This window comes from Mesocricetus auratus, unplaced genomic scaffold (assembly GCF_017639785.1).
Source record: "Mesocricetus auratus isolate SY011 unplaced genomic scaffold, BCM_Maur_2.0 Super-Scaffold_100025, whole genome shotgun sequence".
NCBI classification, from domain to species: domain Eukaryota; kingdom Metazoa; phylum Chordata; class Mammalia; order Rodentia; family Cricetidae; genus Mesocricetus; species Mesocricetus auratus.
This window is the reverse complement of record NW_024429206.1, coordinates 12,789,506-12,814,850: the sequence shown is the minus strand read 5'-3', so window position 1 is coordinate 12,814,850 and position 25,345 is coordinate 12,789,506. Positions and strand designations below refer to the sequence as shown.

The 25,345-nt window shown below is 47.1% G+C and overlaps 1 protein-coding gene across 1 annotated transcript; it reads right to left on the bottom strand.

Moving 5' to 3' along the window:
* Positions 1-25,338, bottom strand: LOC101831606 (BRCA1 associated protein). Its single transcript, XM_005080646.4, has 12 exons — positions 25,085-25,338; positions 23,590-23,751; positions 22,087-22,282; positions 20,126-20,315; positions 17,718-17,831; positions 16,069-16,217; positions 10,413-10,488; positions 9,742-9,880; positions 9,148-9,257; positions 7,588-7,677; positions 3,737-3,840; positions 1-1,967 (listed from the first exon to the last, which is right to left on the bottom strand). The coding sequence occupies exons 1-12, from the start codon at positions 25,164-25,166 to the stop codon at positions 1,610-1,612; spliced, it is 1,770 nt and encodes a 589-aa protein (XP_005080703.1). The 5' UTR covers positions 25,167-25,338; the 3' UTR covers positions 1-1,609.
* Between the last annotated feature and the right edge of the window lie 7 nt (positions 25,339-25,345).

The following is a 25,345-nucleotide window of genomic DNA, read 5'->3' as shown; positions in this document are numbered from 1 at the left end:
TTTGACCTTTTAAAATAACATTTTATTTACAAATCTTGATTTTTGCTTTCCTGGAACATTTTTTTAAGACTTTCAAGTAGTTTGGAAACCTCTGCCCATCTGCTGCTTCCTCTGGCCACAGCCTTCCGGGACCTGTGCTATGAAGTGTGGCAGGGCTGCTTAGTGGATTGTAATGAAATGAGGAGCCAGCTTTGGACACTTCTTCCGATTCTCTTAATTAGCATGCTACCCCCCCAGCTGCTGCAAGGCCAGATGTACAAGACAAGTGGGGCTGAGGCCAGGACTGTAAGTGTAAAATGCGTTGTGGATAAAGCAGGAGCTCTGTGAGAGGCGGTCTGCTCCTGCCCCGACTGCAGGCGCCCGTGTGGCCCAGGCTGCGGATCTGGAGTGCTGGTCTACCTTCAGGAAGAACCATGCGGGTCTGAGTACACTGGTTCGGCAGTTACAGGTGAGGTTTTGGGAAATGCCAGAGCACATTCCACAGAACTGCAGTGATCAGCAACACAAGCAATCTTGTGACAACACATCACACATCCAGGTCAAAGGATGAGGTCCAATCAGAAAAAGAAAAAAGTCCCAAGGGGTGACATTTCAAACCTTTGGCTGATGATAAAGCAGAAAATTAAAATGCACTACACACTGCTACCCTAACTGCCCAGGTTCTTCTAGAAGCCAAACAATCCCAACATGGTGTCCCCTCAATTCTGTTCAATTACTATTCTACTAGTTATCTGATGTTCCTGGCTCTAGAGAGAGGCACACAACCCCTCTGTTGGTCACAGTAAATATCATATGGCTGTTTGAAAAGGGCTCTGCTGCAGCCAAGTTCTGGAGTGAGAAGCAGCCTTAACTTAAATCCTAAAAGCGAAACTGAAAGTCTGCCCATGCTCCCTCTAGCTGTGACCTGAACATGCGATGTGCCTGTGTAAAACCACTGACCCCAGCAACACACACAGCTCGTCAGGGCTTCTCTCCAGGCTTGCCCCTTGCTGACTCCTGCTAGATGGAGGATATTCTCAGTTACCTCAAAACTAAGAGCTGTAACCATCGTCTGGGTTACTGGGTCTACTCCATCTGCCCCAATTCCTTGTTTTTCCGGCCGTCAAGCCAAGTCTGCGCCTGCTTTACAACCTGGCCTCTTTTCTGCGGCATTCAAGCAGCTCTACAATTCCACATGGGAAGGGAGGGATGGCGGAAGAGGTGATTGCTCGGCAGTGGACAGCAGGCCCCTCTCCTGAAGGCAGCTGGGGCCCCTGAGAGGTGCTGTGCTTTAGTGCTAGGTAATGCTGCCTCTGAGGTCACATCATGTCATAAACCTACCCCAGAATTCAACTAAGTGCTCCAACTGAATAAATACCCGGAAACACAAGACTGGGTTCACCCAGCTGGAGGGCAGAATGGCCATGAGGTGTTTGAGGTCTCAGACTCACCACCCGGGGAAGCACTGCCAATGCCATCCTCTCTCAGTCTCCTCACATCACCCAAATGAAGGAGCCACACGACCGCAGTTCATCCTCAGGCATACTTATTAGGGCCCACCCTCCCGCTCAGCAAAGGTCCCAGCACACACTGCAGTGCCCAGGAAGTCTCAGGGACAAGTCTCTCAAGGTCACTTGCCCCTCTTGCTACGGCCCTTCCTGGATGGCAGCTTCCCACCAGCCCCTGAAGAGGGGGGATTGGGGGCCGAGGGGATGTTAATCTGCCCTTCTTGGATCTCTTGTCGAGTCTCTGCGGGCAGGTGGCTGATCTGCTGCTGTGTCTCCAGGTAAAACATGACATCGCGCAGCTGCTCCTGGATCTCAGTGATCTGAAGGTCCTTCTGGTCACAGGTCTCCTTCAGCAGCCTCTCCTCCTCCTTCAGCTTGTTCTGCAGCAGCAGCTGGTTGGCGCGGAGACACTTGTTCAGCTCCTGCTCTTCCTGCAGCTCCGTGCTGAGTTTGGCCACTCTGGTGTTCAGCTGAGAGCACCTCGAGCAAAACAGAGGGAGACACGGATATAGCTTTACCTGCTCCATGTCCCGGGCGGCTCAGGGAGCTTAGAAGCCATTAGGGCAGGCCCCTCCCTGCCAAGTTCAGCAGCGGCAGCTCTTTCAGAGACATGGCCACGATGAGGAAGCCACCAGGGAGGTGGCATCCTCTGAGATAAGTGCTCTGACTTCATGAATTGCTAAAGGAGGGAAAGGGGTCAAGAGTGGGGGTGCTCTATCTTCAATGCTCACTCCTGAGTGGAGAATTACAAAGCAAGACATCACAGCAGGGACCATTTTATGTATCAGAAGGCTAAAGCACTCAGGTATGGTGGTTCCAACCTGTAATCTTAGCACTCAGGAAGCGGAGGCAGGAGCAAAGTTTGAATTCAGGGTTATAGGAGATGGAGAGATGGCTCAATGGTTTAAGAGCACTGGCTGCTCTTCAAGAAGACTGGGGTTCAATTCTCAGCACCTACATGGTAGCTTGTAACTGTCTGCAACTCGAGCTCCAAGGGTCCAACACCCTTGCATAGAATACATGCAGGCAAAACACCAATGAACGTTAAAAAAAAAAAATATATATATATATATATAAATAAAGCTTGTTTGCCGGGCGGTGGGAGACAACCAACTGCCAAAGGACTGCTCTGACCTGCGCACGAGCACATACAAGAAAAATGTGTTACAACAATGAAATCGGCCGGGCGGTGGCACACGCCTTTAATCCCAGCACTCGGGAGGCAGAGGCAGGCGGATCTCTTGAGTTCGAGGCCAGGCTGGACCGACAGCCTCCAAAACAATACAGAGAAACCCTGTCTCGTAAAACCAAAAAAAAAAAAAAAAAAAAAAAAAAAAGAGAAACTTTCCTATAAATCTAAATTTATTTCAAGAAAAGGTTATTTTATGAGAAACACCACTAAGGATCAAACATCTCTCTTAAAGTATCTTTATGCACTATACTATATGGTCACACAGTGACCAGGGAGGAAATCTTACCCTCTTCAGTGTTTGGGATCAAACGCAGGTCCTTGTGCATGCTGGGAAGATGCTCTGCCACTGACTGTAGGCTAGCCACTGCCACCAGTAACACCCATTCCCATCACCCCCACTGCCACCTCGAGTGTTCTTGCCATGCTGGCCATGGCTCTTTGCTCCATGCTTGGCATCATTAGCCCTTAGTCCTGTTCAAGGGAGAACCTGTGCCATGTGTTTAGACAAAAGCGTCTTTCCTAACTGCCAGCTCTCAGTCAAGACGCCTCTCAGAAACTGCAGGCAGAAATGGAAGCCATCTGCACACACAGACAAGCACTTGGATCGCAGGAGAGTGCAATGTTCCACTGGCATCCACCTCAAGTGGAACACAAACTGCACCTTTTTGTTGTTACATTATTTCCTGAGCATGTGTACTCAGCTGCCAGGGTGCACATGTGGAGGTCTGAGGACCAGTGTATGGGAGTCAGTTCTTTCCTTTTACCAAGTGAGTCTTGGGATCAAGTAGAGGTTGTCAGGGTTGGCAGCTGAGCCATCTTGCTAGCCTCTAACTGCACAATGAGAAGTCACTGTACCTCCAAAACAATACAGAGAAACCCTGTCTCGGAAAAAACAAAAAAAGAAGACACTGTAACCCTGCTGCAAATATAGAGACCCCCAAAAATCTGTATGATGTACATGCTGAATATGGGGTGTTGCCAAGGAAGCAAAACAGCTTCTCTGTAAGAGCATGCTGGCATGAGTGGTGTCAACAAGAATGAGGGGTATTATACCTACTTTCTTTCCACAGACTGCTTCTCCTTCAGGAGGTCACTGAGCCTGAGCTCCAAGCTGTCACACTTCTCGATGGTCTCTTTAAACTTGGTCTTCATGTTGTTAATCTGAAAGTGCAAATGGAGGTCAGACACAATCACAGATTTCTTGTGACCTTCCTCCCAACTCCCCCACCTCTGTAACCAGGACAACCCTGACTCAGAAAGTCAAAGTGAGCCACTTTGAAGGAAGTACGACGAAAAATTGTGGAAAAGTGAGAGAAAAACTTTCTTCTAGGATAAACAAGGACCAAGAGCTGCTGGATGCACAGGGAAGCTATTGAAAGAATCAAAGGGCATGGCGGTGGTGGCAGTGGTGGCGGTGGAGCACGCCTTTAATCCCAGCACTCGGGAGGCAGAGGCAGGCGGATTTCTGTGAGTTCACAAAGACCAGCCTGGTCTACAAGAGCAAGTTCCAGGACAGCCCTCCAAAGGCACAGAGAAACCCTGTTTGTTTATTTTGTTTTTGTTTTTCGAGGCAGGTTTTTTCTGTGGCTTTGGAGGCTGTCCTGGAATTTGCTTAAAAACAAAGAACACCATGAGACTGAATTCTACTAGTTTGGTTTTGTTTTGTCCTCCAACTTACTGCTTGTCTGATGTGCCATGAAGCCATATGAACTGCATGTTTGTCTCGGGTCAGTCTATAAGGCAATATATTTGCAGAACTAATTTATACTTCAGAGAATCGGAAAGAATGCAAGTTCTACATGATATGTAGGTCAGGCAAGAGCCCACCAGCATCTAGCTGGGGAGCATGGGACCACCCACATGCAGAGAGCTGCAGAGCTGGGAGCTGTCTCAACTGCAAGTCTTAGAAACTGAGAAGATAGGGAGGTGAGGTAGCTAAGTACCAGCACCCAGCAGCCTTTATACTCACTCACACCTCTCTCTAAGTGATGCCACAGGTCAACAAGCGTATGAGGACAGGCTCAGAAAAGACAAGGCAATGTCCCATGGTCACCCAGCCACAGGGTAAAGGATCCTGTCTAAGACCAAGCATGGCCAAAGCCACGCTGTGAACCCCTCAAAAACTGAAGGCCACAGTTTCATGTTCTCTTCTTGGGGCACATGAGACACCCATCACACTTTAGCCTTTCTTTTTTGCCTTGTCTGATTTATCTAGCTATCTGCTTATTTCTTTTGGAGCTAGAGGTCTGAAAAGATGTATCTTCAGGGGTCCCACTTAGGCCCACTGCCTCTTTATGTGTTCTTTATACTCAGTCCCATGAAAAACAAGAGCCACAGGCTGGAGAGAAGACTCAGTGGCTAAGAGCACTGGCTGCTCTTCCAGAGGACAAGGTTTCAATTCCCAGCACCTACACAGCAGCTCACAATGGTCTGTAACTCCAGTTCCAGGGGATTAGATGCCCTCTTTTGTCCTCCTTGGACACTAGTTAGTACATGATGCACTTATATACATGAAATCAAAACACTCATACAGAAAAAATTAATAAATAATTCTTTTCTTTTCTTTTTTATTTTGTTTTTTGAGACAGGGTTTCTCTGTGTAGACCAGGTTGGCCTTGAACACAGAGATTTGCTGGCCTGTGCCTCCCAATTGCATGTGCCACCACTGTCCAGCTAAAATAAATTTTAAAAAAGAAAAAGTAAACCAAGAGCTTTCACATGGCTCTGAGTGGCTGTTCCTATATCTGTGACAGGCTGGAACAAATCATACTCCCTGAAGTCTACAAGTGACCTCCAGGTTTCAGGCTTGGCTTATCACCCCCTCCCCCAGCCCCAGCACCTCCATGAATGTGTTATGAGGCCCATGAGTAAGAATCTGTCACTGTCTTCCTGCTTGGGGTGCAATGGACAGAATACCAGTCACAAAAGCACACTGCAGAACAAAAGGCTTGCATCAGCCATGAACGTATGGACAAACGACATCTGTCAGTAGAAAACAAAGGCATGCTTTTGAAGTGCTGTAAGCTTTCATCAGAAGCTGCCTGGCTCCAGCTCACTCTGACCAGAAAGCAAATTCCTTCGGCTTCTCTTCCTCGGCTCTGACTTGCTTTTCTGGCATGTCTTAGAGAATGTGGCTAATCCTGAGGAATCACACAAGGCAGAGAGAGTTCTGAGCTCAGCTCACTAGGGTCTGTGTGAAACAATTTGGGTGGTCATGCTGAAAGAGCCACAAAAAAGCCATTAGTGAATCTGCAGCAGCACACCCTCCTGGGGAATCCATAATGTGAGTGGCAGCAACCCTGCTCTGCTCCCTGTATGGCGATCACAACCTACTCAGGAGGGAAAGGCGAGTGTGCTCTAGGCACTTCCACCATCTGGAAGGTTGTTGCAGGAATTTCATCTATGACTTTTTTTGTCGTTGTTGTTTTGTTTTCGAGACAGGGTTTCTCTGTGGGTTTGGAGGCTGTCCTGGAACTGGCTCTGTAGACCAGGCTGGTCTCAAACTCACAGAGATCCTTTTGCCTCTGCCTCCCGAGTGCTGGGGTTAAAGGCAAGTGCCACTACCGCCCGGCTCATTGATGACTTTTAACTAAAAATTATTTCAAAGCCTGAGTCAAACACTGGCTGTTTGAAAAACCAATTCCTACTGTGGCTAGGGCCCAGGGAGAGGGGGACTAAGTCACCAGTTGGGGCATTTAGAAAATTAAAAGACAGCTGGGGAGTGGTGGCACTTGCCTGTAATTTAATCCCAGCACTCATGAGGCAGAGGCAGGTGGATCTCAGTGAGCTAGAGGTCAGCCTGGTCTACAAAGTGAGATCCAGGATGGCCCAGGGCTACACAGAGAAACCCTGCCTTGAAATCACAAAATAAATAAATAAACAACAAATAAATAAACCTTCAAAAACAAAATTAAAAAAAAAAAAGGGCTAGCCGGGCAGTGGTGGTGCACACCTTTAATCCCAGCACTCGGGAGGCAGAGGCAGCTGGATCTGAGTTCGAGACCAGCCTGGTCTACAAGAGCGAGTTCCAGCACAGCCTCCAAAGCCACAGAGAAACCCTGGCTCAAAAAAAAAAAAAACAACAACAACAACAAAACCAACAAACAAACAAACAAAAAAAACCAAAATAAATATGGGCTATGTGGCCTCAAACTTCTGGGCGTAAACAATCCTCCTGCCTCTGCCTCCTGAGTAGCCACAGCTACAGACACAGACCACCATGCACGGCACATTTAAGGGATTACTTAGTTAAAATGTGCTAACTGCAGTCACAAATCAGTAATTCTCCAGGGTGATAACCAAACTCCCTTTCTGCCTAATTTATTTCCCTCAGTTTACAAAGCCTCAGAAGTCCACACCAGCTCCCAAAGCCACTGTTGGCAAGCTGACATGCTAGTGGCTGACACATGGATTTTGGGTTTTATGGGAGAATCTCTGACTGAGGACACTGGCAGGGAGCAGCAGGCTGGACCATCACCACTTTTTTTTTTTTTTTTTTTTTTTTGGTTTTTTTGAGACAGGATTTCTCTGTGGCTTTTGAGGCTGTCCTGGAACTCACTCTGTAGACCAGGCTAGTCTCAAACTCACAGAGATCCGTCTACCTCTGCCTCCTGAGTGCTGGGACTAAAGGCATGTGCTGCCATCGCCCAGCCTCGCTACCACTTTTATGTTCTTATTGGGATTGTACAAAGTGCTACATCTGACGGAGGTGAAACATAAACAATACCCTTAAGATCCCAACTATCAAGACCCTTAAATCTACAATTTCTTTTTAGAGACAAAGCAATCCTCGCCCCATCATCACCCAGTGAAAAGAAGATTCTGACAATCCCTGTCCCTGCCCGTGGTGTCCTCTCCCACTGTGGGCGGCCCTGCCATGGCATGTCAGTCATCAGGTCAGACACTTACCTCCTCTGCTGTGTCCTTCTCTATGCGAACAATCTTGTTTTCCCAGTATATCCGCTGCGATTCCAGCTGGCTTGTTAGTAAGTATGAATACTAGAAACAGAACAAACAGCCAGATGTGAGCCATCACTGATATTGAAACCCAGTGAATACTGATCTGGTGATAACCAGTAGAACTGCATCCAGAATCAAGGTCACCACAGGCATAGTGGTGCTCCTATACTCACCACAAAACCAAATGAAACTACACAACTCAAAAACAAACAAACAAAAACAGCTGCTGGGTCATGGTGGTACACACTTTCACTCTCAATACTCCAGGCTAGCCAGGGCTACATAGACAGCAGTTACTTCAATAATGGGGGAGGGGGGAAAGGAGAAGAGGAGAGACAGACAGACAGACAGACATGGGTTCAACTCAGGTCAACATGCACTGGGGACCAAGAGGTACACAGTGGAGCTTGGGAAAAATCCAAGAATTCAAATTTACATACATGCATACAGTTATTTTTTTTCTTTTCTTTTCTTTTTTTTACCAGACAGGGTTTCTCTGTGGCTTTGGAGGCTGTCCTGGAACTAGCTCTTGTAGACCAGGCTGGCCTGGAACTCAGAGATCCACCTGCCTCTGCCTCCCAAGTGCTGGGATTAAAGGAGGGATGCTTCACCACTGCCTAGCTCTTTGCTTTCTAAAGATTTATTTGTTATGTATACAGTATTCTGCCTGCACACCAGAAGAGGGCACCAGATCTTATTACAGATGGTTGTGAGCCACCATGTGGTTGCTGGGAATTGAACTCAAGACCTCTGGAAGAGCAGCCAGTGCTCTTAACCTCTGAGCTGATCCACCAGCCACCAATTTTTCTTTTTTTCTTTTCCAAGACAGGGTTTCTCTGTGTAGATTTGGAGTTTTTCCTGGAACTGTAGATCAGGCTGGCCTCAACTCACAGAGATTCACTTGCCTCTGCCACCTGAGTGCTGGGATTAAAGGAGTGACATTACAGGACTCTGTGTGTCCAACAGTTCTGTGGTAGGATTGTCTGTGGCAGACAGAGTTTACTGCTCATAAGAAAACTGAGTGTGCTAAATGTGTTGTTTCTTCAAATGGCTGCAACTAAAGCATCACAGCACACACATTAACACACAGCTGCGCACACATTAACACACAGCTGCACACACATTAACACACAGCTGCGCACACACAACTCTAGGGAAGAATGGCGCTGCTGGCTTCACTCTGACCAAGTCTCCTTTTTCCATCTTCTGTGGAGCCACTGATAGGAGCATGCTACCTTTCAGCTTTACTGCTTCTGTGGAAGATGACCTGAATTGCCTGAACTAATGAACTGGAACCCAAGGGAACCAGGAATATCACACTGGAAACAGTAAGGCATGGGGAAGCTTAGACTTTCAAAAGAAGTATTTTAGAAATTCTTTGCAGAAATGACAGAACTTAAAAATGTTTCTACGCAAGGCAGATGACTACATCAACAGGTCAGAGCACCTTTCTCCAGAGAGGGAAAAGCAGCAAGAGCAGTTGCTGAGCGACCGCTCACAGCACCTCACCTCTAACTGTAAGGCATCTATCTTCTCTTCCTGGCAGGTGTCGCCCTCACACTCATACTGGACGATCTTCCCATCCGTCTTGCTTGCAACCAGTCGATGGACATAATTATCTACGGAAAGAGAAGTCAGCTAGAAGTGGCTTCTTAGGAATGAGAAGTTCTCTGCTCTTAATTCTGAAACGTGTTTCTTTTTAGAAATCTAAATTAAATGATGTGTGATTTTTCTTTAAAATGGATCAAGCAGGGGTGGGTTGGGGTGGTGGTGGCGCACACCTTTAATCCCAGCACTCGGGAGGCAGAGGCAGGTGGATCTCTGTGAGCTCAAGGCTAGCCTGATCTATAGAGCGAGTTTCAGGATAGGCTCCAAAGCTACATAGAGAAACCCTGTCTCGAAAAACCAGGGGGTGGGGGGAAGGGTCAAATTATTTGAACTTTAGAGTGAGAGAGGTCAAGAACAGACATCTAAACTCCCAATCCCTAAACATGGCACCCTCTGGGGTGACCATGCAATGTGAGTTTACCTAGACATCAGGAGGATGACACTTCACATTGTGAAGGAGTTCCACAGGAAAGAGTCCAAATCAGATTCACTCACCTCCAGCATAGTCCCAGACCCGATGGTTGGTAAGCTGCATAGCGTATGTGTGCTGAGTTTCCTCAAAGTGCTTGTAAGCATGTCGACTTACATACCGTCCACATCCTATATGACCACATATTAAACAAATCCAGAGGTTCTGCCAAGAGAGGAGATTTGAATTAGTAATGGAGGAGGGCAGGCATGTGATCTGGCTCATATGGCTTGGAAAAAAGATGGCTCAGAAGCTCTTTCAACTTCTGAATAAGAAAGTTCTAAAACCCAAGTATCCAGGGTTCTTACTGGTCTACCATTTCCCCCCTCTGGCTTCTGTGAAGTCCTGAGTACAGATTCACAAGTGATTGGCAGGCATCTCAGTCTTTTTTTTTTTTTTTTTTTTGCCAAGACAGGGTTTCTCTGTGTAGCTTTGGAGGCTGTCCTGGAACTAGATCATATAGACCAGGCTGGCCTTGAACTCACAGAGATCCGCCTGCCTCTGCCTCCAGAGTGCTGGGATTAAAGGCATGCACCACCAATGCCCAGTGCATCTCAGTCTTAAAAAGAATCTGTGTGCTCATACACTTGACTGTAGACAAAAAAGAATTGGTTTCCGAAGAATCTAAGCTGCACTGGGCAGAAGAAAACCCCCAGTCAATAAAGCTGCTCATTACCTCTTCACCCACAGTACTTACTTCCTGGACACCACACTCAAAGCACTTATTTTCTTCCACTGGCTCTGGTGTTTGACAGTATCGGCAAACAGGACACCTGACCAGGACATGGGAGAGAAGGCTGAGATTATACAGGTGCTGAAACCTGGACTATAAACCCTCTCCTCTCTGTGTCTTTTCTTCCTTCCTTCCTTTTTCTTTCCTTCCTTCCTTCTTTCTTTCTTTTTTTAAGGAGTTTATTTACTTAACCAAGAGACAGGATTGATGTATGATATTTTGATTGTGTTCTGAAAATAAAGCTTGCTTTGAATTAGAGGGTGGATCCAGTCATTGGCTGATCAAAATTAGCCATAGAGGTTTTGGAGGACTGAGAACAGATAGAGAGACAGGGAGTACTAAGACAGGGCTTAGAGAGAATCTCAGTCTTTTTTTTTTTGTTTTTTTTTTGTTTTTTCGAGACAGGGTTTCTCTGTGTAGTTTTGGAGGCTGTCCTGGCACTCACTCTGTAGACCAGGCTGGCCTCGAACTCACAGAGATCCACCTGCCTCTGCCTCCCGAGTGCTGGGATTAAAGGCGTGCGCCACCAACGCCCGGCAGAATCTCAGTCTTTTTGGATAGAGGAACAGAAGTAGAGATTGATCGCTGGTCGCTCCTCTGCCCAGCCAGGTTCTCACCCTAGATCACAGGATCTCACTACACAGGCCTGGCTGGCCTGGAGCTGGCTCTGTAGAACAGGTTAATATTGAATTCACAGAGGGAATGAGCTTGCCTCTGATTCCAGGTGCCGAGACTCAAGATGTGAGCTACAGCCCTGCTAATTATTTTTGTTGTTTTGTTTGAGACAGGGTCTCACTAGCCCTGACTGACCTGGAACTTGCTATGCAGACCAGGTGGCCTGAAACTTAGAGATCTTTCTGCCTCTGCTTCCTGAGTGCTGGGGTTAAATGCATTTGCAACCATATGCTGCTCCCAGCCAAAATTTTTTTTTTAATTTAACATACAGTATTCTACCTGCATGTATGTCTGCAGGCCCGAAGAGGGCACTAGGTCTCATTACAGATGGCTGTGAGCCACCATGTGGTTGCTGGGAATTGAACTCAGGACCTTTGGACGAGCAGTCTGTGCTCTTAACCTTTGAGCCATCTCTCCAGCCCCTCCCAGCCAATTTTTAAAAAGGTTTATTTTTATCTGTATGTGTGTGCTCACCAAGGCCAAAAGAGAGCATCAGATCCCCTGAAGCTAGAGTTGCAAGTGGCTTTGGACAGCCCAGTGTGGGTACTGGGAATCTAACCTGGGTCTTCTGCAAGAGCAACCAGTGTACTTAACTGTCGAGCCTCTTTCCAGACATAAACATGACCTCCACCCCCCAGGTAGTCCAGTCTGAAGATGACCTTTAGCTACTGATGCTCCTGCTTCTACCTCCCAAGTGTTAGTATTACAAGAGTGTACCACCATGCTCAACTGGGGTAACCCTTTTCTATTATACTCAAAATGAAGTAACATTTAATACTGGTCATCACTGTATTTTGTTTGATGGGTCAACGTGATAGCAAGTGGGATATAGTTGTAGCTGATTAAACTGTCACCAAGAAAGCAAGCTCAACGTGCAGCAATCATCCATCCATTCTTTGGCCAGGTTATGAAGAGCAAGGAAAAGGCACAAGCAGGCAGAAGGCCAAGATCCTGCACTGGCAAGGAGGAAGCTGAAGGGCATCTGACCTTCTTTCGTACTGAAGATGGGCAGGTACAGTGCTCATGGACGTAAGGCCAGGACTCAGGAGAGAGGCAGGAGAGCCACATTAGCTCAAGGCTAGCTTCGGCTACAAGTGGGCCAGATCAGCTGGGCTTACATGGTAAGGGCTTGTTTTCGCTTTTACCGGTGTGTGTGTGTGTGTGTGTGTATGTGTGTGTGCACGCGCGAGAACAAGTGCATGACAACATATGCTTGAACATATATGCACCATGTGAAGCAGTGCCTGTGGAAGGCAGAAGAGATCACTGAATTCCCTGGAACTGGAGTTATAGTCAGTTGTGATCTGTTTAGCATGGGTGCTGGGAAACAAACTTAGGTCCCTGCAAGAGTGGGAAGTGCTCTTAACTGTTAAGCATCTCTCTAGTTCCCTGCTTGCTTTTGAAATAGGTCTCATATAGCCTAGACTAGTCTCTAACTTGCTAGTAGCCAAGGATAACCTGAACTTGGGTCTTCCAGCCTTCAGTTCCCTAGTACTGGGATGCACTGGGTTTAGGCAGTGCTAGGAATGGGGCCCAGGGCTTCCTGCTTAGGGCTTGCCCAGCTTCTATGCTAGTCAGGGACTCAGCAACTGAGCTTTACCTCTCAAGACCTGAGGCCTTGTTTCAGTTAAAACAACAGACAGAAAGGGACTGAGAGCTTAGTGGCAGAACTGTACTTAGCAAGGAGGGGGGGAGAGGGAAAGAGAGGGGATAAAAAGATACGGAAGTCAGGGAAAGGGAGGAAAATAAAAAGGGAGAAGGATGGGGAGAGTGGGAGAGACAGAAAGAAAATGGGAAGTAGTGATAGAACTGGCTCCGGAGGGCTGGAGAGATGGCCCAGAGGTTAAGAGCACTGGGTACTCTTCCTGAGTTCAAGTCCCAGCATCCACAAGTGGTTCTCAACCATCTATGGTGGGATCTGATGCCCTCTTCTGGCATAAAGTTGGCAGAGCACTTGTATACATAAAATAAACACATAAATCTTTTTTTTAAAATGGCTCCTGGGTTGGATGAAGCAGCTACTACAGGTAGACAGTGCCTTCCTGTGATCCTTCTGCCTGTGTGGTGGCTGTACAGAGACTGAAGAGGAAAACAAACTAATACCAAACTCTAATTCTGACTAGGCCATGTACCAGAACCCAGGGAAAATATTCAAAACCAAACTCTTGTAGCACACAGTGCATTCATTTCAACATTCTACACCATCTAGGAAAACACCATCTACTGAAAGACTGAAGCTTCTGCCCAAACCCAGCTGCCTCTGCCTCCCTGGAACTAAAGGCGTGGCTATCGTGCTTGGCTCCCACATCCTTTGTTGTGTGGGTTCGATCACTCTGTAGCCCAGCTGCCCTTCAACTCTTTACCTTCCATTCGCCAACCCAAATTATGGAATTGCAGGTGTGGCCACTTCACCTGGCTTTTGAACCTACTTATTTGTGTGTGGAAGTCAAAGTTCTGTGCAACTGGTGCTCTCTTCCCCTTCATGTGACCCCAAGGAATCAGAGTCAGGCATCAGGTTTGACATCAAGTGCCTTTACCCAGTGAGTCATCTTGCCAGTCCTAAGCTGCAACAATTTCTCTTATTTTTATCCTTTTCTTTTGCTTTTTCGAGACCGGGTTTTTCCTGTGTAGCCTTGGCTGTCCTGGAACTGGTTTGTAGACCAGGTTGTCCTAGAACTCAAGAGATCCACCTGTCTCTGCCTCCTGAGTGCTGGGATTAAAGACAGGTGCCACCACCGCCTGATTCATTTTTACTTGTGTGTGTCTCTGTGTGTGTATCCAATGTACACAGGTGCCTACCAAGGCCAGAAAAGGGTCTCGAAGTGGAAGTTACAAGACTGTTTTCTCCTTTCATCACATGGCTCCCCAGGACAAAGTCAGGTTGTCAGGTATAGAAGCAAGAGCCTTTGCCTGCTGAGCCATCTTGTCAGCCCAGGACATCGATTTTTTTTTTCCTTCAGGACATCGAATTTTAGGTGGCCCTGTTGGACCAGGACCTATGGTGTCCAGTCACAACACTGCACACTGTTCCTTCCTCATACCTGTTGATGCAGGGATCTCACATATAATCAATCACACATCCTGGGTGAAGAATCACCTGATACACCATGCTCCAGCAGATACACTGAGTTCCACAGTACAGTTTATTGGCGTGTGTGCGCGTGTCTCTGTGTGTGTGCGCTCGTGTGTATATGCACATGCATATGGAGACTATAGATGCCCTCCATCATTTTCCCCAGATTTGAGGGTCTTCTGATGAACCTGGAAGTCATGTTTTTAGCTAGTCTGACAGTCAGGAAGCCCCAGCAACACCCCCACCCCATCTCTGCTCCCACTCAGTGCTTGGGTTACAAGTGTGTGCAGGACCATACCCAACGTACCTTGTGGGTACTAGGACCTGAACTGCAGTTCTCGTGCTTGCACAGCAAGTCTTAACTTCCCCGGTCATCTCTTTTTTTAAAGATTTGTCTGTTTATTAATTTATTGTAGTTCTGGAAATCAAACCATGGGTCTTGGGCATCCTAGGCAAATGTTCTAACATTTTCCCCCAGACAAAGTTTCTCTGTGTAGCTCTGGTTGCCCCGGAACTTGATTTGTAAATCAGGCTGGCCTTGAACTCATAGAGATCTGCCTGCCTCTCTGCCTGTGCCTCCTGAGTGCTGGGATTAGAGTGTGCTACCACCGCCTGGCAACAAAATTTCTAACTTTGAGCTATACCTCACTACTACAGTGTAGTTTATAAAGGAAGAAAATATCTTTGACATAGGAAGGAAAAAAAAAAGGGTACAAGCACCAACTGACTAACTTTGTTCTCTGTCTGCAGCAACTACAACTAAGCTGTGTGTGCACTGTAAGGAGGACACATGTGTGCTGCATGCCTGGTAACTGCTGCAACTACTGGCTGCTTGGCCATCAGCAACCAGTGAAGTGACATGTTGGGATGGGGAATTCAGCTTGCAGGCATGAAGCCCAAGTCTAACATCACATAATCCAGGGTGATGGTACACACCTGTATCCTGGCACGTAGCCAGTAGAGGCACGCACCTGTATCCCAACACCTGGGTGGTGATGACAGGAGGATCAGAAGTTCTAAACTATCATTGGCAACATGTGAGTTTAGGCCTGGATACTCCTTCTGACCCTCCTGCTGCCCCCACACTGTAACAGAACAGCTTAAGCTTTGATTGGGTGTAAGATTCTTATTTATGGCTCTTGGGAGGAAAGAACTCATGTTGCTTTGGAAAGATGCACAACCATTTTGGACCAGCATCTCACTAAGAAGGACACAGTACTGGGTGCAGTGGTGAAACCATTACTACCAGAACTTGGAAACAGAAAAAGGTAGATCTCTGTGAGTTGGAAAGGATGGCTCAAAGGTTAAGAATACTGGCTACTCTTCCAGAGGACCTGGATTTGATTCCCAGCATTCACAACTTATAACTGTAACTCCAGTTCCAGAGGTTTTGGTACACTTTTCTGTTCCATAGGGTTCTGCCTGCAATGTGAAGCACATAAATGCACACAAGCATTTAAGAGAAATAAAAATTTTAAAAAGGTCTTGGTGTTTAAAGAACAACTTTGGACTGGAGAGGTGGCCCAGTGGTTAAGAGCCCTTTTTGTTCTTGTAGAGGACCTACATTCCATTTCCAGCATCCACATGGCAGCTGACAGCCACCCACTAACTCCAGTTCCAGGGGATCTGATGCCCTTGGCACCCTTGGGCACTGCATGCATGTGATGCACATAAATTCATGCGCACGTGCCCACATGTACATACAAATAAAAAATGACATTTCCACAAGAACTGAGGAAGTCAAGGAGGAAGATCAAGGTCTTGTTCTATTGCAATCCCAGCTTTGCAGAGACTAGGAGTGTTTGTTGATGCCTATTCTGAATTCTGGAAAGGGTCAGGAGGACCTAAAAGTGGGGCAGCCCCTGCACTCACGTGGTGTCATCCCACCGCTGCAGACACTGGCTGTGGAAGCTGTGGTTGCATAGGGTGGTGAGGATGCCATTCACAGACTCGTCCATTCGCTCCAGACAGACAGTGCACTTAGGGAGCTCCGTCAGGTCCATCACAGGGAGGCTGGCGCCCTACAGGAAACATCTGTTAAGTGCCACTCCTAATCCTCTGCCATCTTCCTGTTGTTTTTATTGTTCATTTTTGGAGACTGAGTCCCACTCCAGACCATGCTCACCTGGAACTCTTAGCAACCCTCCTGACTCATCTCTTCAAGAACTGAGATTAGAGGTATGAGCCATATCTGGAATATGCTGCCTTTTCAATTTTTTGGTTCTTCAAGACAGTTTCTCTGTGTAGCTTTGGAGGCTGTCCTGGAACTCACTCTGTAGACCACGCTGGCCTTGAACTCAGAGATCCTCCTACCTCTGCCTCCTAATACTGAGATTAAATGTGCATCACCACCATCACCCTGGCTTTCTTTTTAAAACGATTTTTTTGGGGGGCAGTGATAGTACATGCTATTAATCCCAGCACTCAGGATGGAGAGGCAGGAGGATCTCTGTGAGTTCAAGGCCATCCTGGTTTACACAGCGAGTTCTAGAGTAGTCAGGGCTAGCTACACAGTGAGACCCTGACTCAAAAAAACAAAACAAAAGGTCAAGCATCGTGGCGCACACCTTTAATCCCAGCACTCAGGAGGCAGAGGCAAGTAGATCTCTTTGAGTTCATGGCTAGCATGGTCTACACAGTGAGTTTCAGGACAGGCAGTGCTATAGAGAGAACTTGCTTGAAGAAAAACAAAACCAGAACAAGCAAGAACCAAAAAACCAAACAACAACAACCAAAACCAAAAACAAAACAAAAAAACAAACAACCCAAACAAAAATTTACGAAGGGGATTAGGGTTAGTATTTTGAACAAAAATGTTTTTTTGTGCTCCAAACAGTGTCCCACTGTTCTGGGATAGTCACAACAGTGAAGATTCTTCTGGTAACTTTCAGTTGGGGACAGGTCTTGTTACATACCCTCGGCTGGCTTCCAACTCACCAGTCCCTTGCCTTGTTTCCTGAGTGCTGAGGCAACCGACAAGTACCATCACACCTATTTTCTCATTTTAAAAATGAGATATAACTCTCTGATTTTTTTTCAACAGGGTTTCTCTGTGGCTTTGGAGGCTGTCCTGGAACCAGCTCTTGGTAGACTAGGCTGATCTTGAACTCAGAGATCTGCCTGCCTCTGCCACTCGAGTGCTGCCACCAATGCCCGGCTCTGTTGTGCTTTTTAAAGCAGGGCCTTGCATTGTAGCACGTGTTAGCTTTGAACTTGTGCATTCATGCTCCCCTCCCCCCATCCCCACCTCAGTCAGTCTCCTGAGTGCTAAGATTCTCCATTTTAAACCCGGTGGCTTTTGCGCACCAAGCACCATCATCTAATTCGTCAACATACCCTCACTTGAAAAGAACCACAACTGTGAGCTGTCTCTCCCCATTCTGCTTTTCTCCCAGACCCCAGAACCAGTTTTCCGTCTCTCCACAGGAAAGCCTTTCTGGATGTTTCTGCAAACATCCTTAATTCAATCTTATACCAGTCAACAGCATTTGTCCTCAGACCTAAGAAGTCTTCAGACTTACATCTTCAGATTTCAACACTTCAGCCCTTTCCACATAGACCAGCTGGCAAACGTCATCTTCGATGGAGTTGAACTGGCGGCCGTTGCATGCCATGTAGAAGCTATCTGCGTCAGCCTGTGCACACCAATGGGAAGAGGCAAAAATAAAGGCCAGTCACGGAAGACGCTCTGTTCACTCACACATTCCCACATTTACAATCAGAAAAGGCAAAGCTAGAAGTGGCATGCCCTGGAGCCATTGCGTCAACAGAGCCCGCACCTGTCTATAGGCTTGCCCTACAAGGCAGAAGGCACTACAGTGTGCTGAGCAGACCTGTGCACTGCTAATATTCAACCGGCCACAGCCGCCACATCCTGGGTAGTTCTTTCCCCACGAGTCATCATTTTCGTGGCAGTTTGTTTATTTGTTTGTTTGAGACAGGTTTCTCTGTATAGTCCTGGCTGTCCTGGAACTCACTCTGAGATCAGACGAAATCGGGCATGTTTAGGGTGGCATGGCCTGGAACTCTGTAGACCAGGTTGGCCTCTAGCTCACAGACACCTGCCTGCATATGCCTCCTGAGTGCTGGATTAGAAGGCACATACCACCACAGCCTGGCCTTCTTAAACAACTTTTAATTCCACTCCAGTGATATAATCTCATGAGTTGTTTTTGTTTTGTTGTTGTTGAGACAGGGTTTCTCTGTTAACAGCCCTGTCTGTCCTGAACTCACTTTGTAGACGAGGCTAGCTTTGAACTCACAGAGATCCACTTACTTCTGCCTCCCGAATGCTGGGATTAAAGGCATGCACCGACACTGCCCAGCCCATGGTGGATTCTTAATTTATTTTTATTTTATGTGTAATGGTGTTTTGCCTGTATATATATGCACAACATGCCTACAGCGCCCAGGGAGGCCAGAAGAGGACATCTGACCCCTAATAACTAGTTGCAGGAGATTATGAGCTGCAATATGGTTGACAGAGACTGAATCCAGGTCCTCAAAGAGCAGCCAGTGCTCTTAACTGCTGAGCCATCTCTCCAGCCCCACATTTTGAATTTTTGGTTACCACATTTTGAATTTGTGGTTACTTACGCTTTCTTCAGCCAGTGGGCTGAGCCCTGAGAAAGGATGATCAATTCTGATGTAGTTCTGGGCAGGTAGTGTATTTTAAGGCTCACTGTGGGACAACTCTCTTGCACACTAAGAGGCCTCCCCATCCTCCAGGGCTGTTCCTGGAGACACTTGGATGAGGAGGTGAGTCTCACTGGCTGAGGTACTTCCTAAAGGGGCAGCTAGACCAGGAGGAGGCTTGGCTCAACTTGTACAGTTCAAGGTGCTAACTGTAGCTGCTGGAGAGGCAGAGACCTCTGTGGACCATGAGCTCTCTACATCTCACCAAATGACAGGACTTCTTACAGAAGGGACAGGCATGAGACTAAACCCAGGTAAAGGCACTAGCTGCCAAGTCTCACAATCCCTGGGACCCACATGCTAGAAAACCAACTCATTCAAGTTGTCCTCTGATCTCCACATGTGCCCAAACATGTAAACACATACTAAGAAAAAATAAATAAAATGTAATTTGTAAAAGTTATATATAGGGGCCAGTGACATGGCTCAGTGGGTAAAGGTGCTTGCCTACATGAATTCAATCCCTGAACCTCAATCAGGATTCTTGAACAGGGAAGCCTGTGTCATGAGTTCCCTTTTACTTACAACCCTCAATGGCCTATCAGAGTGGCAAGAGCAAACGACCTGTCTCACATACACATTTGTAAACTATCGGGATGGGTTACTTTATCCAGAGGAAACCTTTGACCACGGAGGTAAGAGAAGCCAATTTTCCACAAATTTCAATGGACAAATATTAGAGGATATAAAAACACAATAAAGTTGGGACAGCTCCTTAGTACCATTGAGTAGTAGCTACAGCTCATACACAGACACACATGCTCTTACAAAACCAACATGCTTATAGCAGTACATAAATGGGAGAGATGATAAAAGCTTCCTAATTCAAAACTGCACAAGGCACTTTCAAATCTGAGGACATCACTGTGTTTTTTAGTTTGTTTGTTTGCTTGGTTTTGGTTTTGGAGACAGGGTTTCTCTGTGGCTTTGGAAGCTGTTCTGGAACTCGCTCTTGTAGACCAGACTGGTCTTGAACTCACAGAGATCTGCCTGCCTCTGCCTCCCGAGTGCTGGGATTAAAGGTGTGCACCACTATCGCCCGGCTCATAATAAGCCTTGGGAAAAAAAAAGAGCCGAGCCACTGTAACTGCATTTCAAATAGCTATGGGGCACAACCACACTGACCACACCCTAAAGGAAACAACCACATTAGAGGCATAAACCACACACAGCTAGCATCACAGTTACAACAGCATGTCCGCAGCAGAGGGGTGTCTAGCATCTTAAGTTTTACCTGTGCACTGAACTTGATCAGCACCATGTACTGGTTTGGAGTAGAGTCTCTGATGATCTTCATTTGTTCAATCACATCATTGAACGGGGCAACAAACTTCATAAGGTCGTGACTCGTCATGGTGGCAGGAACAGTAAGGACACACAGCATGGCGCTGCGAGGCACATCTTCCTTTAACGAGGTCATCTTACTGAGAGGATGATAATGAGACCATCTTGAAGAATTGGAGAACACTAACCAAACAACTCATTTGTCCAAGAAAATATGAAAAAACAAAATGGCTGATATTTCACCATCAACATAAACAACTTGTGAGTTTACTAGAAAATATACACTTATGACTACACCTGAATCCTCCCACAGGTCTGCAGTCCACTTTAAGGCACACTCTAAGTTCCACATTACCCGCCGGGCGTTGGTGGCTCATGCCTTTAATCCCAGCACTCGGGAGGCAGAGGCAGGTGGATCTCTGTGAGTTCGAGACCAGCCTGGACTACCAAGCAAGTTCCAGGACAGCCTCCAAAGCCACAGAGAAACCCTGTCTCGAAAAACCAAAAAAAAAAAAAAAAAAAAAAAAAGTTCCACATTACCCTCCATCAGTGTTTCCACCTACCTCTGCCACCATACCCAGCCCCTCTGCAGAATTTTCAATTGTGACTTAAAGGGTCCTTATTTTATACTAGCAAGACTCAGTGTCCTATTCTCTTTTCAAAAAGATTTACTTACTTTTATGTGTATGAGTTTTTGCCTACAGATATGTCTGTGCACCACATGTAGGCCTGGTGCCCAAAGAAGGCATGGGATTCCCTGGAACTAAAATGAAGATGGTTGTGAGGTACCTTGTGAGTGCTGGGAACTGAACTCAGGTCCTTTGCAAAAACAGCAAGTGTTCTTAAGCTCTGAGCCATCTCTCCATCATCATGTTTTATTCCCTTTAATTTTTGAGTAGTAATCTGTTGTTGAATAACTATGAAGCACAGTGCTACTGTGAATTTCGCTTAAGAGAGCTCTGGGGAAGACAGGGGTATAAATCTATGTGAGAATTCTAAACTTGAGGATGTGACTGAAGATTACAAAAAGTGCTGATGAGCTAAACAGCTGGGACAGAGGAAGGAGAACCTTCTACAATGCAATTTGCTTTTGATACTCTGAAAACCAACTTGACAGCTGGGTTCCAAACTGGCTACCTGATGACTGGCTGTTTTCCCAGGAGGGATCTGGGAAACAAGTTTGGGCAAAGACAATAGTTGAGACATCAATCAATTATCCTATCCCAGAAGGCCCAAGTGTTTATCTATCCAAGTGCTTCCTCTCCTTGGGCTTTCAGAAATAAGCTTTAAAACAAACAAACAAACAACCAGAGGAAAGGTGTAAAAAGCCAGGTCTAGTGGCATACACCTTTACAGGTTGATCTCCACGAGATTCTAAGCCAGTCAGGGCTACACAGTGAGACCTTGTCTCAAAACCCAAATAAAACAAAAACAAAACAAAACAGACAAGCAAACAAAAAAACAGATAAAAGAAGCCCTCGAAAACATAATAAAAAAGCCACACAAGTGGTATTTCAATTAAAATGAGTTAGCTGGCTTCTTGTGGTACTTTGCCTCATTTGATTTTCAGTTCTCCAATCAATACCCATGCCTAACAGCTAACAGAATATTTCCAAAGCATCTCTTATGGTTGTTGTTTTCAAGACAGGGTTTCTCTGTGTAACAGTCCTGACTGTCCTGGAACTTGATTTTAGAACAGGCTGGCCTTGAACTCACAGAGATCTGCCTGCAAGTAGGGAAAGTTTTGGCCTAGTCTACACTGTCAAACACAAAGCATTTCAGAACTCTAGAACACAATACCTAAAGTCAGGCTGTTAAGACTTTAGCCTTCTGTCTTCCTTCAGGCCCACAACTTCTGTCCCTACTCACAGTGGAACCTGAGCGGTCTCAGGGAAAGGAGGCTTGTCTTACTTCGTCTTATAAAGATGCATGATGCCGTGCACGATCTCAACAGAAGGGTTGCCGCTGAAGAAGGAAATCTGCTCTGGGAGCTGCTTGGACGGGGAATCTGGGGCTGTGTTCACCGACTCACTTTGCTTCCTGCCTTTCTGTGCAGACAGGGAAGCTGCTGAAGACTTATTTTCTTCCATCGTGTCTTTCAACTCATCTTGCAAAAGCAAAAGTTAGCAGATCACAAACAGCTGGAAATATGCTGAAGGAGCCTAATAAAGTTAGAGCTTCACACTGGAAAAAGAACTGTGACAGAAACACTATCCTGTATTGCATTAAGAACACTGGAGGATGAAGCAGGAGGTGTGCAGATGTGGGCTACTTACTGTAACAGACCCTGTCACAAACATGAACAAACCATATTGACAGAACTGCTGGGTTGGGGACCATCTCCACTTTAAAGCTGTCCCTGCCTAAAAACATTTCCTCACACTCTTGTAAAAATATATTAATACCCTCAAAAACCCAAGAAGGTCCCCTCCCATATCCAGCAGTACCCCAACACAGCAGTAAGGCCCCTCCCACATCCAGCAGTACCCCAACACAGCAGTAAGGCCCCTCCCACATCCAGCAGCACCTCAACACAACAGGCAGCACTCACCACCTGCTCCTTAGTGAGACAGGCAATCGGAGAGCTCTGACCACACCTATGCTGAAGATGCAGAAAGAATCCACTCCCTCAGCTGAGGCCAGCAGGGGGGAGGGCATCTTAAGCTCACCCGATGCATTGCTCCTCTGAAGTACTCCCCACCTCAGTTAAGAGTCCATTTAGTTACACTCAGTCAAACTGTCCCTTTATTACTCCTTTGACACAGGGTCTTCTTCGGTTATCTGTTTCTGAACTCCAGGGTTTAAATACCCCTTTTTGCCTCTGCACCGAGTGGCTGAACTACAGACATGTACCTCTGCACCCAATGTCAGTACTACTTAGGGAAAATAAACAGAAGAAAATGAAATGTGACTTCCCAAAAATCACACAGAGCACACAAGTGGTGAAAAAATACAAGCATGCTGGAGCTTGGGCTCGGCTGGTAGAGCAATTGCAAACACGCATGTGGCCCTGGATCTGAGCCACAGCACCAGATAAACTAGACACTAGTGGTGTACACACACAATCCCCCAACATTCAGGAGGTGACGCGGTAGAAGGGAGAAAGGTTAGAAGTTCAGGGTTATCTTCAGCTTCACACGCTGCAGTCAGTATGGGCTAAAGAAGATCTTGTATTAAAAATAAAAATAAGGGGCTAGAGATACTGGCTGCTCTTCCAGAAGACCTGGGTTCAATTCCTAGCACCCACATGGCAGCTCACATGTGTCTGTAATTCCAGTTCCAGGGGATCTGACACCTTCATACCAATGCACATAAAATAAATTTACATAAATTATTTTAAAAACAGGAATTTGCCAGAGGTGAGCCTCAAGAGCTCACAATACCAAAGCAAGACCAGACTTCCTGAGGGAATACCTGGGTTGGCTTTCATGGTCTCAATAATCACATCGGTCATTTCCCGACGGCCAAGGTGCTGGTGGATGATCGAGGCCTTCTCCCCGGGTGACTTCCCTTCTAGACAGGCAGCAGCTGAAGCCAGTGTCTTCTTTTTGATCTCCTCATCGGACATCTCCCCAGCTGAGGAGCGCATGAATGATTAATATCCGATGACAGGACAAATTCCCCTCACTTCTCGGCACTCCAATCAATAAGGTTTCTCCTTGTCTCCTGTGCCTTCCCAGTGGGTGAGACTGAGTTTGCAGTATGTGCCTCAGCTCCTCCAGGACTTCTACAGCACACCCCCACCCCATCCCTGGCGAATGACAGAAGGCATCCATCACAATGATCTCAGAAACATGGGGCTGTCCTAGTGAAATCATGTACTTACAACAAACCCACAGGAATAAAGGCCTCCCAGAATGTTCTGCAGTGATTATACCCAGATAAACTACCATGAGTGGCACCCAGTTTGGGCCTATGTTGTGGCCAAATACAAGTCTCACAAATAAAAGGCATTTTAGAGACCCTGAGACATGACTGAAATACCCTTAACATCAGCTCTGCGGCAGACCCCAGCTTGTCCAGCCCAAAACTCCTGCCACACAACCTAGCATGCAGCAGAAGCTCTTTGCTGCATAAATGACCCCAGGACTAGGCCCATGGAGAAACCTGTATGTGCCTAATGCTGACTGAGTTGACTTTCAGAACTAGGGGTCACTTTGAGCCCTTGAAAGATGCTTGTAACCTTGGAATAAATCCCACTCAACTGAGTACAAAATGCACACCACAGCAAGACCACAATCTTTCACTGCAGCTCCAAATGCTGGATTCACGGAGTATCCACTGATGCCGTTTCCCATGAATAAGCGTCATTCTCACGCTCCAAGCTCAAGAAGTGTTCCTGTTTCCCTTTTCCATCAACTTAACACTTTTATTCCGTATGTCACAAATCAGTGACTACATCTAATGCTCCGCACGAAGCTCTGACACACACACCAAGCAATCACCCTCCCACACACACCTTTTTTTGTCTGTTTGTTTGTTGGGACAGGTTTCCCTGTAACCCAGACTGACTTGTGGTTCGCTGGTCCTACTGCCTCCACCTCCGGAGTGTCTCTAATCTCCTGAACCAGTGTCACCAGGTAATGTTTTGACGATCCAGGGAGAGTCGAAGCTGCATGGCCCACTAAGGAAGTCTGTGGCCACCGGTGAAGACGTCAGATCCTCGGGCCCAGCTGGGTTACAATATCTGTTTCCAGCCACTCACACCTAACTTTAGGCAAATCATTTCACCACGGGCCTGTTTGCTAGTTTGGAGAAGGCGCAGAGCATCCCCCACCCCACCCCCAGGTCGCGCTTTCTCGAAGCGAAAGCGTCGAGGGGGAACATCGAGTACAGGCACCTGGCAGCCCCGGGGCGGGTGGAGCGAGGACGTCCGACCCGCCGACCCTGCGCGAGGCCGCGGACTCACCGGCGGCGCTGAAGCCGAAGTCGGCGGGGACCGGCGAGTGACCCGCGAGCTCCAGTCGGATGACCACCAGTGACACACTCATAGGGCAGGCGCTGGTCGGCGTGGGCCCCGGCGGGATCAGGGAAGACTGCGGGCCGATCCCAGAGGCCGAGCGGCCCGCGGGCGGCAGCGCCGCCACCGCCTCAAAGCCGCGGCCGCCGCCTCAGCAGCGACAAACCTCTCGCGCAGCTGGCCGAGCCACAACAACCTCTACTTCCGCCT

Excerpts from the sequence above, each read along its gene's own strand:
- LOC101831606 (XM_005080646.4), bottom strand. The coding sequence starts at position 25,166 with ATGAGTGTGTCACTGGTGGTCATCCGACTGGAGCTCGCGGGTCACTCG. Across the intron at positions 23,752-25,084 it reads CTTCGGCTTCAGCGCCGCCG|CTGGGGAGATGTCCGATGAG; the intron begins GTGAGTCCGCGG and ends TGCGCTCCTCAG. Across the intron at positions 1,968-3,736 it reads AAGCAGTCTGTGGAAAGAAA|GTGCTCTCAGCTGAACACCA; the intron begins GTAGGTATAATA and ends GTTTTGCTCGAG.